At 42.3% G+C, this 15,381-nt stretch overlaps 1 protein-coding gene across 3 annotated transcripts in view; it reads left to right on the top strand.

The window, feature by feature from the left end:
- Positions 1-15,381, top strand: part of LOC137357118 (kelch-like protein 29) — a 544,808-nt gene that overhangs the window by 403,867 nt on the left and 125,560 nt on the right. For all 3 annotated transcript variants that reach the window (XM_068023180.1, XM_068023165.1, XM_068023173.1), the window contains one exon: positions 10,437-10,575. In XM_068023180.1, coding sequence (XP_067879281.1) covers positions 10,437-10,575 — 139 coding nt within the window. The remainder of the gene's footprint in view (positions 1-10,436; positions 10,576-15,381) is intronic.

Below are 15,381 nucleotides of genomic sequence, written 5' to 3'. Positions count from 1 at the left end.
GGAGGAGGAGTTGGAGATAGAATGCCTGGCCTTTGGTGATAGAGAGATGGGGTTCTCCCTGCTACCTGGTGACAGAACTAAATATAACACAGACACATGGCATACAACACTCACACGTGTTGACATGATGTCAACAGTCACTGAAATGTGATGATCTCCACAATGCTGACTAATAACCCTCTCATCTTTCCCTTCTTATCATGTCCTTCATCTCCCACAGGTTTTGTAAGTGTCCCTCAGGAGCTGGTACCAGAAGAGGTCACACACCCTGAGGAAGCACCTCAGATGACTCATGCACACCTTCAGGACTCCTCCATCCCCTACCAGCTCAGATGCACATCCCTGAAGAGAGTTGGACAAAGATGCTGAGCCTCAGGTGCTGTCGATGAAGAGGGTAATTCTGCAGCAGCAGTAGAAAATGTGTGAGGTTCTGTCAGCCTTTCCAGAGGCCCTGTGCATGCTTGGAGAGAGATTGGAAGAGTCCATCTTCTGCATGGATGCCATGATGTCTCAGGCCTTTGCACTGTTGTCTATGTCCTTGGAAAGAATGACCACGTGCATGGAGCATCAGATGCAGCAAGCAACCGAGTGCATGCTGGACCTCACCAATGACTTGCACATCCAAGGCTGAGTTTTGTGCCCACAGCAAGGCTCCTGGTGCCAGAATGAAAAGACGGGGAAAATCCCGCCTCAGTCAGCTGGAGCCTCCCCGGCACGATTCTATGGTGCTGGGATCTCTGTCCCTTTAAAGTCAGGGATCCTGCCTTCAAGAGTTGCTAGCCAATCACAGGACCAGCAACTTAGTAGTATAGGCAGCACCACTAGGAGTAGAGGCCACTTCTGATACTACGGAGCCCTTAGACCCAGGCCCAGCGCTGGAAACCCGGACCACAGGAAAGTGAGGGGGGCCGCTGGGGCCAGCCTGGAAGGCAACGGCGATTGGGATAGATAGGATGGGCATTGAGTACAGGGGTACAGGGAGATGTTTGTTTGCTGGCAGAAGTGCCCACCCACCCCAAGCTCAAAGACAGGTGGCCTCGTTGTACTGGTTGACTTCACCGCATGGCAGAGGCCACCCTCCCTCTGGTTAACTCCCAGCAGAGGCAGGAAGACGCCATGAAGTGGCGGTCAGTAGGTGTCTTAAGGGCCTCAGTTGGCTTCTAAGCGGGAAGGCCGTCATCAGCCTATCCCACCCCAACAAAATTGGTTTACGAAGGTGAGGCGACGGACCCTTCTCAGGAAGACCCATAAAATTCAGCCCCCAGTCTGCTACCTTAAGCAGGATGGAGGAAAGCCTAGCTTCGGCTATTCATTGCCTCACTGAAAAGCAGCTCTCCAGCTCTTGGCTAGCAGGGATGTGTGGATGAGCAATGAGAGGGAAGATAGCAAACGAGCACATGGAAGTGGCTACTCTGCTCAAAGTGATTCCATCCTATCCCCTGACCCTACCTCAGTCAGAGCCCCACATGCTGCCTCATGTTCCAATGGCTGAGTCTGCCCCTGCAAATTGGACAGTCTTTGTCAGGGCACTCATGGGCTCGAAAACCCAGAGGACATCAACCATGAGCATCAGAGCAGTCATGGCAGGGAAATGAGCAGCCTGCCTGTAGCTCTGCTGGAAACACGGATTGCACCACAGAGGAGTAAAAGGAAAAGGAAGAGAAAGGATTTGTAATAAAAACAAGAAATGCTGGAACCACTCAGCAGGTCTGGCAGCATCTGTGAAAAGAAAAGCAGAGTTAACGTTTCGGGTCAGTGACCCTTCTTCGGAACTGACAAATATTAGAAAAGTCACAGGTTATAAGCAAGTGAGGTGGGGGTGGGGCAAGAGATAACAAAGGAGAAGGTGTAGATTGGACCAGGCCACATAGCTGACCAAAAGGTCATGGAGCAAAGACAAACAATATGTTAATGGTGTGTTGAAAGACAAAGCGTTAGTTCAGATTAGGTGTTAATGCACTGAATATTGAACAGCAGCAAGTGTAAAGGCTGTAAGTTTGGAAGGTGCTGTCAAAGGAGGCTTGGTTAGTTTCTGCAGTGCATCTTGTAGATAGTACATACTGCTGCCACTGTGCCTCAGTGGTGGAGGGAGTGAATGTTTGTGGATCGGGTGCCGATGAAACGGGCTGCTTTGTCCTGGTTGGTGTCGAGTTTCCTGAGAGTTGTTGGAGCCACAATCATCCAGGCAAGTGGAAAATGTTTCATCACACTCCTGACTTGTGACTTGTAGATGGTGGACAGGCTTTAAGGAATCAGGAGGTGGGTTACTCGCCGCAGAATTCCCAGCCTCTGACCTGCTCTTGTAGCCAAATCAGAAGGGGTGTGACTGCCTCCTGGACCAAAGTGTCCAGGTAACTTTCTCCCTCACTAACGCATCGCATTGGCTGAAGCTCGGACTCCAGCTCATCAACTCTATGCTGATCGGCGCAACATCGAGGGCCGAAGGGCCTGTACTGCGCTGTAATATTCTAATTCTAATTCTAAAAAGTTCCTCGAGCTGCACACACTTATTGCAGATGTAGTTGCTGTGGATCACACAGGTGTCCACCAGCTCCCACATGTTACAGCTGCTACACATCACCTGCCCTGTCATCTTTACTGTGATTTTTTTAACAAGTGAGGTGTAAAAATATCACTCAACAATAATCTGTAGTTACTTCAATTGATTTAACTAGTTAAGCTATAAATTTAATGCGATATTTGTATCTCCCCATTCTCAACTTAAGCTACTGCCCATGTTTCGAGAGAAAATAAAACTTATTAACCACTCACCTACCTGCTCACCTAATTAATGCTTCCGGGCTTTAGTTCTAACATCTCGCTGCTGGTCTCCGGCTCCCTTTCTCAGACCACTCCTTTTTTGTAAAAGGTCAGAACAGCACCTTCTCCCCTCACTACACCAAAATCCCTCACTTACCAAATTCCGAAGCTCACACTCTGTCTCGAGCTGCTACTTTTGTGCCTGCTAATTCATATGGCAAGATTAAAAGATGAGTAATGGTGAATGGGAAAGGGATGGATTGTTGATTGTGGGACTGCTGTGTGCTGGGCACTGGAGAGGCAGGGGGGCACAGTCAGCTCAGAATTGTTGTGTCAGATGGCTGCACTGCCTCAGATTAATTGAAACATGCCTGAATCATACCGTCCTGGGCATCCCTTGCAGCTAAGTCTGTGGCTATAGATGCCCTGGCTACATCAGGCTCCACCTCCTCCTGCTCCTTTTCGAGCTGCTCCTCCTTTTCCAAGGATGAGGAGCGGTCGTCGTCTTCCTCCTCCTGCAGCTCCAATTCTCTATGCTGCAGGATGTTTTGCAAGACACAGAAGACTACTACAGTTCTGAAAACCCTTGCTGGTGCATGCTCAAGGGTACCCCAGGTATGTCCAGGCATCTAAATCGCATCTTCTACATTCCAATGGCTTTCTCAATGGCAATTCTTGTACCCATGTGGCTTCGGTTGTACCTTTCCTGTGAATCAGTGGTAGGGCTCTTCACAGGTGTCATCACCCACATTTTTAGAGGATAGCCCTTGCCTCCAAGGAGGATTCTGCTGACTCTGCTTGGAGGCACAAATATTGGTGGGGGACTAGACTGGTGCCGGATGAAGGCATCATGGCAGCTTCCTGGTTATCTTGCACAGATGTTCATCATGATCTTTTGGTGGTTGCATACTAGCTGAACATTGATGGAGTGTAATCCCTTTTGGTTGATGAATACTGTTGGGTGATCTGAGGGCACATTGTGCCACACGTATGCAGTCTAAGAATCCTTGGACCTGTGAGAATCCAGCAAATCCAAGGGCACTCTCATTCTGACTGGCCTCATCAGTGGTGAAGTGCACTTAAATCCCAGCCCTAGCAAACATGGCATCCGTCGTATTGTCCTCTTGCCTTGTTCAGTCTGGTGAGCTCCAGGAAGCCCGGAAATCCTGTGTGCTCAGAGTTTAAGACAGAATCCAGGGCTAAAACTCCACTTCTGCCTTCTAACATTTGTAAAGGGTAAATCCGCCTGTCCCAATGGGGTTTCCTGCATGCTAACGAATACACTCAAGTTAAATGTGGGAGTGGGCAGCTTCCTGCTGGCTTCTCAACACACTGGTAGTTTCTGGTGTTTTAACAGAAGTCCACCTGCATCAGCAGATTAAAATTCAACCCTCTGGGTATGTTCAATCTTTTAAAATGAAAAACAAGAAGAAACTCATTTGCGAAATACAGCCTGGATTTCCTGCTGCAGGCTGTTTGATTTTAGGTAGTAGTCAGCTGACAGGGTGCAGAAAATGGGTGGTTGTCTGAATCCTCCATTAACTTTGCAACCTCTAGCTTACACTAGTCACTAATATAGAAGCATCCACCTCAAACAGGCAATTGTTTCATTTAAATATTAACTTGAGGGTTATCATTCCTGCATGTTGATTCCTGCCATTCTGGTGTGCAGAATGACTATATTAATCACATTTATGTGACTTGAGTGTCTAAGGTTCCTGGGTGGTGATACTAATACTGGCAGACACAGTAATATTGAGGTAAGTGTAGTTTTCCTGCTGGCGTTTAGGTTCTTAGATCTTCTGTGCCAATTGTTGTACTTTTTTATTACTGTTAGTGATGGAAATCCCCCTCTCAGATTTGATTGGAAAAATAGGGAAGTCTAAGAAGAATGCCTGGCAGGTCAGGCTGTGCAAGACGTGTTCTGTAGTACCCATGGGTACCACTCTTTTGCTAATTCACCCACACCAACACCTCCAGACAGAGATGAACTATTTTGCTTGGCAGACAGTGCAGGTAAAGATGTTTTATCCCAAAGGACCTGGGACAGTAGACCTATTGTCACTACTAGTTATGTATATCTCCTCAGAAATACCACAGTCACAGTATGGTGTGCTTTCAGTAGCATTGCACCAAAGATATATCAAATAATAAAGGGACACAGTGGCCTCATTGACAACACTTGCTAAGACACCACTAACTAATTTTGCAAGCCCTGATGCAACCCACTGACAGTGACTATAGATAATTAATGTCTCATGTACTGGGTCAGCAGAGAGACTGATGCAGAACTGTGCCAATCGCTGTAAAGAAATTTGGAGCTACCATCCAGCCTATGGCTGGCATATTCGTGACAATGATGAGCAGCTGTGACCTGAAACATGGCTCCACTTCCTTGTAGGAATCCCACAGTGCTCAATTTCTTTTCATCTCTGTGGATGGAGGAGCACAAAGGAACAGTCTCCTCGCAACCAGCTCATCGTGCACCACGCTCACTTGAGCAACAAGCAAACCAAGGGTTGGGTGCTGGGCTACTGCAGCACTTGCCTGTAAATTTATGGCTGGACTTTGGGTTTCAGCTTTCAGCTTTGCAAGCCTTTTTATGGTGGCCTCTAGCTGACTGGAAAGTTCACAGTGACTTCCTGGGAAACTTGAGTTACCTCATTTCCATTGAAATGAGCCTATGGATTCTGTAATGTAGCAAATAAAATCTCAGCTCTCAGGGACTATTGATCCACTTTAACAGACTGTGATTAGCCTTTGAGCTATTAACTTTTGACATTCAAATAGGCAAACAAGTGATGGATACATTCACAAGGAATAAAAATTGTGTTAGAACTGTACATTTTTTAAAAATCTGAAATAACGTAATTCTGAGAGATTAGCACTCTGGATCCCTGGAACCGTTTTGTCATTTAATTGCTTTTTTCTTCCCTATTTTCTCCTTCTTCAAGTCTTGTTGGGCACACCTGTGGTCAAGAAGATACGTGAGTGACCTGCTCCCAGACCTCAACCTATGCTACTCTTCAAGGAGATGCTAGCAAACCATTCACCTTTTAATTTTACTCTTCATCCCTGTGGGAAAGTACTTGGTCTCAACTAGGTGACTCACCCATATTATCACAGCTGAGAGTGGGTGTACAGTGGAGTGATGTAAGGCACCATTCTGTGGCACCACACATCAATGCAACAATGCACTATGCCACCTTTCCATTTTTTTTGTTGACATTTTTGCCTACAAATAAAACAAAACACAAGATAAAAATTCAGAACTCAAAGCAAAAAACCACTTGATAAACTACTATTGAGAATAAAAACCAATAAAAATTGAACACTTGTTGCAGGAGAATTTCAGTATTAGATATAGGATCTACATGGGGACCTACAAGCATCAATAGGGTCTTAGACAGTCTAAAAATAAACTACTTTATTATTAGTTTTAAAATGATAAATTGCATAATTTTGGGTATATGAAAATGGAGCAAGAGAAGGATGATATTTAGAGGCATTGCCACATTCGATAGAGCATTGATTGCCATTAAAAATAGGACATCTGGGTAGATCCATATTACTGATGCATAGGGGAGTGATACTGATAGTCTGTATAAAAAAAAAAAAAGTGCTAAGCATTGACCATGCTTGAGGTTCAGTGTCCAGTTTTGGCCTCCATTTTTATCATGAGGACATAAAGAGGTATTCAATTTCAAAGAAGAACCAGGATGGTTTGACGTCCTGAACATTGAGTTATAAAGGCAATATATAGAAGCTCTCCTTGTTCTTGGAAATAAGATTGAGGAGAAAATAAATAATTTCCCTCATTCAATTATAAAATGAATGGACTTGATGGTTACATTTTCTGTGAGAAGGCAGGGGACATCATTATAAAAGAAAGAAACTGCAAGCTAAAGATAGCAAAAGAAGTAACTTCACATGCCATGTAGATTTGAAAATAAACTGTTATATAGGGAAGGGAATGTTGCTCTTGTTTAAATCATTCAAAGACAAAATACAATTACTACAAAAGAAGTAAATAGCAGAAGACGACAGATTTGGAACCGAGTCAGAAGAGAGATAAACATGGCTTAATTTGCAATGTAATATTCAAAACTAACAATGAAAGATGGTGTTGCAATCCTTAAAAGGTTAACATGTGGTCTAGAGCTAACTGATAGTGAGATCTGTAATGAGAAAACCGTTAAAAACACTGGGATCAAAATCTTGACTTTGATCATCTGATTTCTCCACTGATATTTATTGAACTTCCTCCAGCTGAAGGAAAAGATAAAATTTCAGTCTCAACTTGCATTTGAGCTCAGATTTCTTCAATGCTGCTTCTCTTTGTGTTCTTGAAGGAGCGCTTTGCATTAATGATGTCCTTCATTATAAAAAGAAAAGAAACTTGTAATTTCAATCCTGGCCAGCTAAATTGTATAATCCCGCTAGCCATTATGGAGCAACATTTGAGACTGTGGAAATCTTTGCAGCCAAGACCATTCAGCCCTGTCACTGAAAGAGGAGGCTCAACATCAAGAGGTAGTTTTGGAGGCCTATAGGCCATACACACATTAAAAATGAATAGTGTTGCCTTTGGGTTTTGAAATTTATGGTTTACGTGAAATTCAGCTTCAATATTTCCTTGCATTGAAACATGCAAAGTGTCACGAATATTAAGTAATATGTGGGCAACAACTGTGATGGACATATGGGTCCAGATTTTGTGGTAGTAATGACGGTGAAACTGTCAGCACTGTCAGTAAACCTCTGAAACTGGCAGCAACTACCGGAGTCCACACATACACAGTTAAACACTGAAATCCAGAAGTTGCTGTCAGTGATCTTATGCTCCTCCATAGGGTGTGTTGTTGAAGCTCAGCAGACTGAAATCAATCAGAAATCACTGAACTGATGAGAACTTGTTCTTTTATGCTATTAGTCTCACTGTAAAAACCTTTGAAAAAGTTGCACCTTGGTGGTATAACTGGGTCTTTAATGGCATACTGAGTTCATAATTACTGCTGATAAACCTCTCTGGCCCTGGAAAACTAATTTTATATTTTTGTCCATTGTCAAATTTCTCCTTTATGATTAAAAGAAATTCCACATATTAAGATAATTTTTATAAAGTTTGTTCATGATATTTCAGCTTCTATCTTCATCCTGTATGTATGACCCCCCCCCCCCCCCACCCCCCAATCATTTATTCTGCTCTTTGTAAAAAATTCATTAAAAGCGAAGGATAATCAGTGCATTTTTCTTCCTGCTTTGCTGTCTGTTAGAATGCTTCAATGAAATTGGCTGCTTTCCCTGCTTGATGACACTGCGATTGCTAGATGCCTGGCAATCCCCTTAACATGGCACCAGAAACAAACTAACATAGAGAAAGAAGAAATCTATGCCATAGAGATCGCTGAGTCTTTGTAGGCAGCTTTCTTCAAGGTCAGCTTCGCCATTGACTATGAAATCCGGACAATTAGGGACATATATGGCCTTGAAAAGAAATTCAATTGTTTCAGAAATGTTTATCACATTTATTTTATAAAGTTTTCATACTTTGAGGATGTCAAGGTCCTCCCAAAGTAAGAAATGTCTTTTCTGTCCTCCTTCTTCCCACACAATAATAATGCTTTAAAAGCTTCAGTAGGGACACGGCAGAACCTCCAAACTGAAAATAAAATAGCCGAGATTTTTCCCTCAGTAGACAGGAGCCATCCACCGACTGAAAAGTCAGTGGCGAATCCACCTCCACCTGGCCTGGGGATCCGATCCACGTTTATGGTTCCCCAGCCTTTAATTGGTCTGAGGCAGGACTTCCACCTGCTTGAGGCAGGAGGTCCTGCCTAATGGAGCTGCTGGCCAATCAGCGGGCCGGCAGCTCTTAGTTCCAGCAGCGCCACCAGGAGCGTTGGCCACTGCTGGGATACAACCCAGCCACTGGGAAGAAGATCTTGAGCCCGGAGAACGAAGGCAAGTTTCTGGTGCCTCGCCAGGCGTGACCGGCGTGGCAAGGGTAGTCGATTGGGGGGACGGGGAGTGTGTTGGAAGTAGTTGGGGCAGCGGGGGCAGCCCTCCGTCGGGCACAGGGTGCCTGACCATGACAGCCCCCCTGCAGGCCGTCAGAGAGCCATCTGCCTTTGTCAGATGGCTTCTCCTGGGCCTGGGCCACCTTACCAGCCACGGGTAAAATCCTTGTGGAGGCAGACGGAGGCCCTTAAGTGGCCTGGGGTGGGCGGGCAATTTCTCGCTGCCGCCGCCCTGCGTAAAGTGCAGCGGAGGTGGGAGCGGGTTGGGAAGGGCCCCCCCTCCAAGCCTCCTGCTCCATTTTACTGCCCCCCCCCCCCCACCACCTTCCTGCTCTTTGGTGAGGCATAAAATTCCGGCCAATGTTTTTGTACAAAGTTCTAACCCTAAAAGTTTGCGCATTATGTACAATATAAAAACTGTTAAACCCTAATAAACAAAAGATGACCATGGGTTCCTTACCTGGGTAAGTTGTCTACAAGTTTTCCATGTCTTTGTAACAGAAAATATCCTTTCCTCACTAGTAAAATAATAATAGAGATCCACATGCCAAACACCAGCAGTAATTGTTTTAGTACATCCTCAGTTCAGGGTTCACCGGGGGTGAAATTGATCTTCAGCAATAACGCAAAATGGATGATGGGGGAATCAGCAACCTGCCCCATTTTGTTCTTTGTTGACTTCAATGGAAAAGAAGTGTAAGATGGGTTGCCAGTTCACACGATCGCCAAAGATCAATTTCACAATTATGACTGAAAATTTGACTGAAGTCACTCAATCAATTTGGCTGCTTCAGGTACTTTTTGGCACAGAATAAGTTTTAATAATTGTGAGCATACTACAACTTTTTCATGATAAACAATGATTAGAGATGTCTGGCAAAATATTCTTTGTTATTAAACTTCTATCTACAAGGCTGTATCAGACCAAAGTTATTTTATAGTGAGCTAAAAGCTGAACGTTGAATGGTTAAAAAAATCTGACAAGTAACTTGTTTAAATTCAAACTTGTTCTGTTGAATTTTGTTCCAAAGTGGTAAAACAAACCATCATATTTAGATTTTGAATTTGATATTCTCTTTCAAAATGTTTGGCCATTACAAAAATGGGAAAAGCATCTGTTACTTGACAGTTTTGTAAATTAGGAAGTGAGTTTTATCATTTTTAATAAATGAATCTTGTTCCTCCAGGTACATTTTTTTCTTTAACCAATTAAGTTCTTAGTATCTTTCATTTGCAGTGTACTGTGCCATGTTTTTAATGCTACAGTAAGTTCCCAAACTAAGGTATTCACTTTTTTGGTGGGGGGACGCTATATAGCAGTTAGCAGATATTAGAAATGTTTTGATTATTTCATTTTCTTCTCTTGTCTTTCTGTGGTGATACACATATTGTCTTTACTTTTGTTGATGAGGAGAAGTATTTTTTACCCTTAAAGCCTCGTGAGGCTTTTATTTTATTCTTTCATTTATTAAACCAAATGGTGCGTGCTTTGTTTTTTACATTGTGTCAAATGATTTTTATTATTGTCAAATGAGTGTTATATACAAATGTCAACATATGCGACTCAGCTAGAGTTCACCAGGTATCTGTTTCTTTAATTCATTCGAAAATTTCGTCATCGGAATCCTGGCAATGTCTGTCTTCTCTGTTCTGCAGAAATGTTGAAGGAGTTGAACCAGCAGCGCAGAGCGAAAGAGTTTACAGACCTGAAAATAACTGTTGAAGGCAAAGAGTTTGAAGTCCATCAAAATGTTCTAGCTTCCTGCAGCTTATATTTCAAGGAACTGATCAAAAGGTTTGCCTTCCTCAAGCTGTGATCTGGGCGGTTCTTTTGTAGGGTTCATTCGTGTTGCTTTCCTCTCTTACAGGGTTATGAAGATAGAACCTCCTGTCACAGGGCCAGTAGCCATTCTTTCTATCATTTCAGATGAATGTATTTCTAAATTGAAACTAAATCCAGGTTTATTTGCCTATTATATTTTTGATTAATAGCTGCTTCAGTTTGGAGTGAAGAAATGAGATATTCCATGACTGAGGATCCCATTTATTTGACAAAGTCTTGCTCTTTGGAGACTTTTCTTTGTTTTATTTTAAATAACACAAGAATGCTATATTGTTGCCTTAAATTCATTTTTTAAATTCTGCAGTTTTGGAAAGATCATTTTCAACGATCAGCAGCAGTTTACCAAGAAATATATTACTTCTGCTCCACCTTGACAACAGAATTACTATGGTGCTCTTCACATAACTAACAAAAACGACCTAATCATTGAAGCCCTTAGTTTGCATTATGTCAAAAAGATTTGGCAGGTTAAATATTACAGTTGTGCAAATTTACATACATAGCAAGTAAATAAAATATGTGCGAACCAAATACATCATATAATGTTGCACCCCTATTTGATTTGAGCATCCTTATAATTTGGATTAATATAATCTGTTATGAAATTGTTATTTAATTGGCATATGTTGATATATGGCGTGGAAATAGAGCATAATGCTGATTTTAAGGATTTTTTCAACTCTGCTGCTAGGATGTAAATGGAAATTATGTCTGAAAAGACTTGGTTTTAAGGAATTTTTAATCCGTATAATTATTTTTCAGCTTGCTTAAACTTCCATTAACTGTTCCATAAAGTCTAGTGTAATATTGCATCCTTAGATGTACCATGCACAAGTTGGACAAATAACTCCTTGAAGATTGCATGACATCAGACAAAAGTAAGATTAGGGAAAATGCTCCTATGTTAGTTGAATATTTGAAATTTAATATCAGTTTTTGGTTTATATTCTTAATGTAGTGAACTGAATTTTCAATTAGCTATTTAAACTCTTAAGTATCATTGAGATTAATTAAAGTAATGCTTCTTAATCAAAGTGTTGTATTGCAGAGTAAATTGTTAAGGGTTTATATGAACTTTTAAGAATAGCTAGTTAAAGACACTTGGTATAATGAAACTATTATCATTTATACAATACAGCTATAAGTTTTATTTATGAAATGTATATGTTTTGGCATAACTTGGATATCCTTTCTTTCAGCATTACTATTATACAGGCTATTTACATGACTCAGTTATTCATGAATATTTCCTCTGTGGGACTAAGTAAACTATGTGGAGCAAGCAGTCGTGTATAATAATTTAGAGGTTAGGACTGGTTAGAATTAAAATCCTTTCATGCATCTGGTGTTAGTTCTACAAGTAATTCAGTATAAGATGGGGTTTACATGCTGTTAATTTACTTCTATTAAAATATCTCAAAGAAAGCTCTGCTTTCATTTTACAATATATGCAGTGAATTTTTAAAACATGTTCATTGGTTTTAGACTCCAATTTATCATTGTTTATTTTATTTGAGATATTTTACGATTTCTTATATAAAGCATTAATCTTAGAACGTTTGCACACAATCCAAACTAGGGGGATGAATGATGGTAAAACTTGATGATCATCCTCTTTTATTTATCCTGCACATATCTCAGGATAGATGTGTCATCTGAAGGGGAAAAAATCATAGAGCAGTACAGTACTTCTTTGTGATCTTTGCTCACTGTAGCTTTGTGAGAACTACATGGCTTGTTACTCTTCCCATGCTGTATATGATTCACAATCCCAAACAATCCTGTTCTTCTTCTGTCAGCAGGAATTGGTTACTGTTGCTCTTCCATTCGGAATTTTTTTTTTCACTTTGTGAATTGTTTCTATATTTTCTTGCGAGTCACAGCTTATGTCTTTTAGTGACATCTTGTTAACTCAGGTCAATGTAAAGAAGGTTTTGATATCAATATTTTTTCACTTAAAGTTTATGTTCTTTGAAATCAAAATCATAAAACAAAATCACCCAGGTATACATCCAGCTAAGTACAGAGCAGCCAAGCGTGGGACTAATCTCTAAAACAGCAGCTCTAAAAGTATTAGCAGACAAAAAGAAAATCAAGCTCTTCTATGAGCCTAACCTCTTTCCTCCAGATTTTGCCCTAAGACTTCAGAACCAAAAGGAACACAGGACAGTCTGTAACAGCTATTATATCTTAGTGTCTCTTATTTCTGTGTTGACCTTTCTGCATACTTGCTAATTCCTTTCCCTAAAAGAAATGAGAGTGAAGGAAGAACTGTCTCCTCAACCACATTCCCCGTTACTTCCTGGATAGATCTCATTTGATGAGCTCAATATGTAAATTGCATTTAGTTTGATACACTGATGCTGATGAGCGTGCTGTACTTCATGACTCAGTTTATAACCCGTTGGAATTACTTACATCCTGAGGGTTTCCAGGATTCCCAGTGCTCACTGCAGTGCTGTCCACCACCAATTTGATTTAGGGCGGCACAGTGGCGCAGTGGTTAGCACCGCAGCCTCACAGCTCCAGCGACCCGGGTTCAATTCTGGGTACTGCCTGTGTGGAGTTTGCAAGTTCTCCCTGTGTCTGTGTGGGTTTTCTCCGGGTGCTCCGGTTTCCTCCCACAAGCCAAAAGACTTGCAGGTTGGTAGGTAAATTGGCCATTATAAATTTCCCCGAGTACAGGTAGGTGGTAGGGAAATATAGGGACAGGTGGGGATGTGGTAGGAATATGGGATTAGTGTAGGATTAGTATAAATGGGTGGTTGATGGTCGGCACAGACTCGGTGGGCCGAAGGGCCTGTTTCAGTGCTGTATCGCTAAACTAATCTTTTTCACTGAGGAAACAATTTTTTTTTTAATTTCCTTTTTTGAGAAAATAGCAGTGATGTTCCTTATGTAGCAAAAGCATACTGTGTCTCTTGCACAAAGAGTGAATCTTCTTTTCCCCTGAAAAGGAATCAAAAATATTGGATGCATACAGCAGGGAAATTCCTTCAGAATGGTGGCATAAAATACTAGGGAATGTATATTTGCTAACAGATGGTGCAGAATCAAAATGTAGTCAGCAGGTCCCGGACCTCCTGTGCCCATCTGCTGGTATTATACTGTCTGTAAAATTGCTTTAACTTTGTTGGTGCTTATGTATGAGGAGTCTGGTTTATTTTTTCTCAGAGTCTTTAACTGACAGCTTGGTGCCTTGGGCTATTCAATAATGATTTCTTCTTCTCAGTGTAGATAATCCCATGGTGCCTAGAAAATCATCCACTCCAAAGGTGTAAAATACCAAGTAAAAAATTAATTTGTGGTGTCAGAATAATGAATTCTGTGACTTAAGTTGTGATAGCTTGACAGTTTTGTTTTAATTGCATTTTTTTATTCGATTAGAACCTTTTAAGTCAAGCTCCATTATTTATTTGCCATCCATTTTGGTTCACTCTTTGCATAGGCACTCTTGGAAAGAATATCACCTGGTCTCAAAGTTTGAGAGGTGTCTCGAAGGTGACACCATTGTCTGAATTTTATTAGCGCGCCGCACATTGCGGCAGTGCACTTTGAAGTTGGCGTCCTTCAGACACAGAAGCGCCGCTGCTGAGCCCCCGCGATATTTTGCACGGGGGCTCATTTAAATGGAAGGGCGGAGTGACTGCCCCCGATGACATAAAGGGGGGCAGCTGCTCCATCCCCAGCAATAACGCCGGTGCCATTTTTAAAGGGCTTCAAGCCCTTAGGATAAATTTGAATTTTTAACGGGTTGTCACTACACATTTTATTGGAAAAAAATGTTAAAAGCTGGAGGCCCTTTCCCAACCCACACAATGGTTTTTTATTGTTTGATATAAATAAAATGTATTTCAGTCCCAACACGAGCTCCTCCCACCGCCCCCCACCCCCCACCCCCCCACCACCAACCTCATCAAATTTGCTCTTCAACCATCTTCCCACCAGCCCCACCACCAATAAGAATTGTTTTTCCCACTCTTTTTCCGCCCCCCCCCCCCCCGCCCTGATAATTTCAATCCTCCCCACTCCGCACCAGGGTCTCGCCGCGGAACTCTGAAAGGAGTTCTGAAGGCACGCGAATTGCGGCTGGCGGCCATAAAATCGGCGTGGGACGGCCACTGGGAGCAAGTAAGGTAATTAGAATTTTGTTTTAATTAATGTAATATGTAAATGAAGGCCCCGCCACTGTGCAGCAGGGGTGGCCGCACCAAGACCTCGGTGCCTCCAGTTAAATGCGGTGGGACCTTCTTGGCGTCATGAGCCATGGCAGGCCTCTCCTGCAAGTATTTGACAGCGACTCCCCACCCCACCACAACTCCTGACTTCGAGGGGCTAATAAAAATTCAGCACCCTTTGTTCAATCCATAACAATACCATGGAGTACATATTATTCTCCATGAACATATGAATTTTCTTTCCAGCTGTGATATGAAGGTTCGAAACAGTCACAAACTTGCTTTTGGTGGCTGTACTTTGAGTCACTGAGCTTTGAGAGTCTGGCATATTATTCTGCACTCTGATTTACTATTCGTCGGCCCTATCGAAGATTTTTGACGAAAACAATTTCAGGGTTACCTCTTACCAAAGGACTGTGGTGACAAAAAATGTTTCCTGCCACCACCTCACTTGGAGACTGAACATCATGGGTTGAATTTTATCAGCGTGCCGTATTCCACGGCAGCGTGCTGCGAAGACAGCGGCCATCAAACACAGAAGTGCCGCCGCACAGCCCCCACGATATTATGCACGGGGACT

Source organism: Heterodontus francisci, chromosome 3, assembly GCF_036365525.1.
Source record: "Heterodontus francisci isolate sHetFra1 chromosome 3, sHetFra1.hap1, whole genome shotgun sequence".
In the NCBI taxonomy this organism is placed as follows: Eukaryota; Metazoa; Chordata; class Chondrichthyes; order Heterodontiformes; family Heterodontidae; genus Heterodontus; species Heterodontus francisci.
This window is presented reverse-complemented; position numbering and strand designations above follow the sequence as displayed.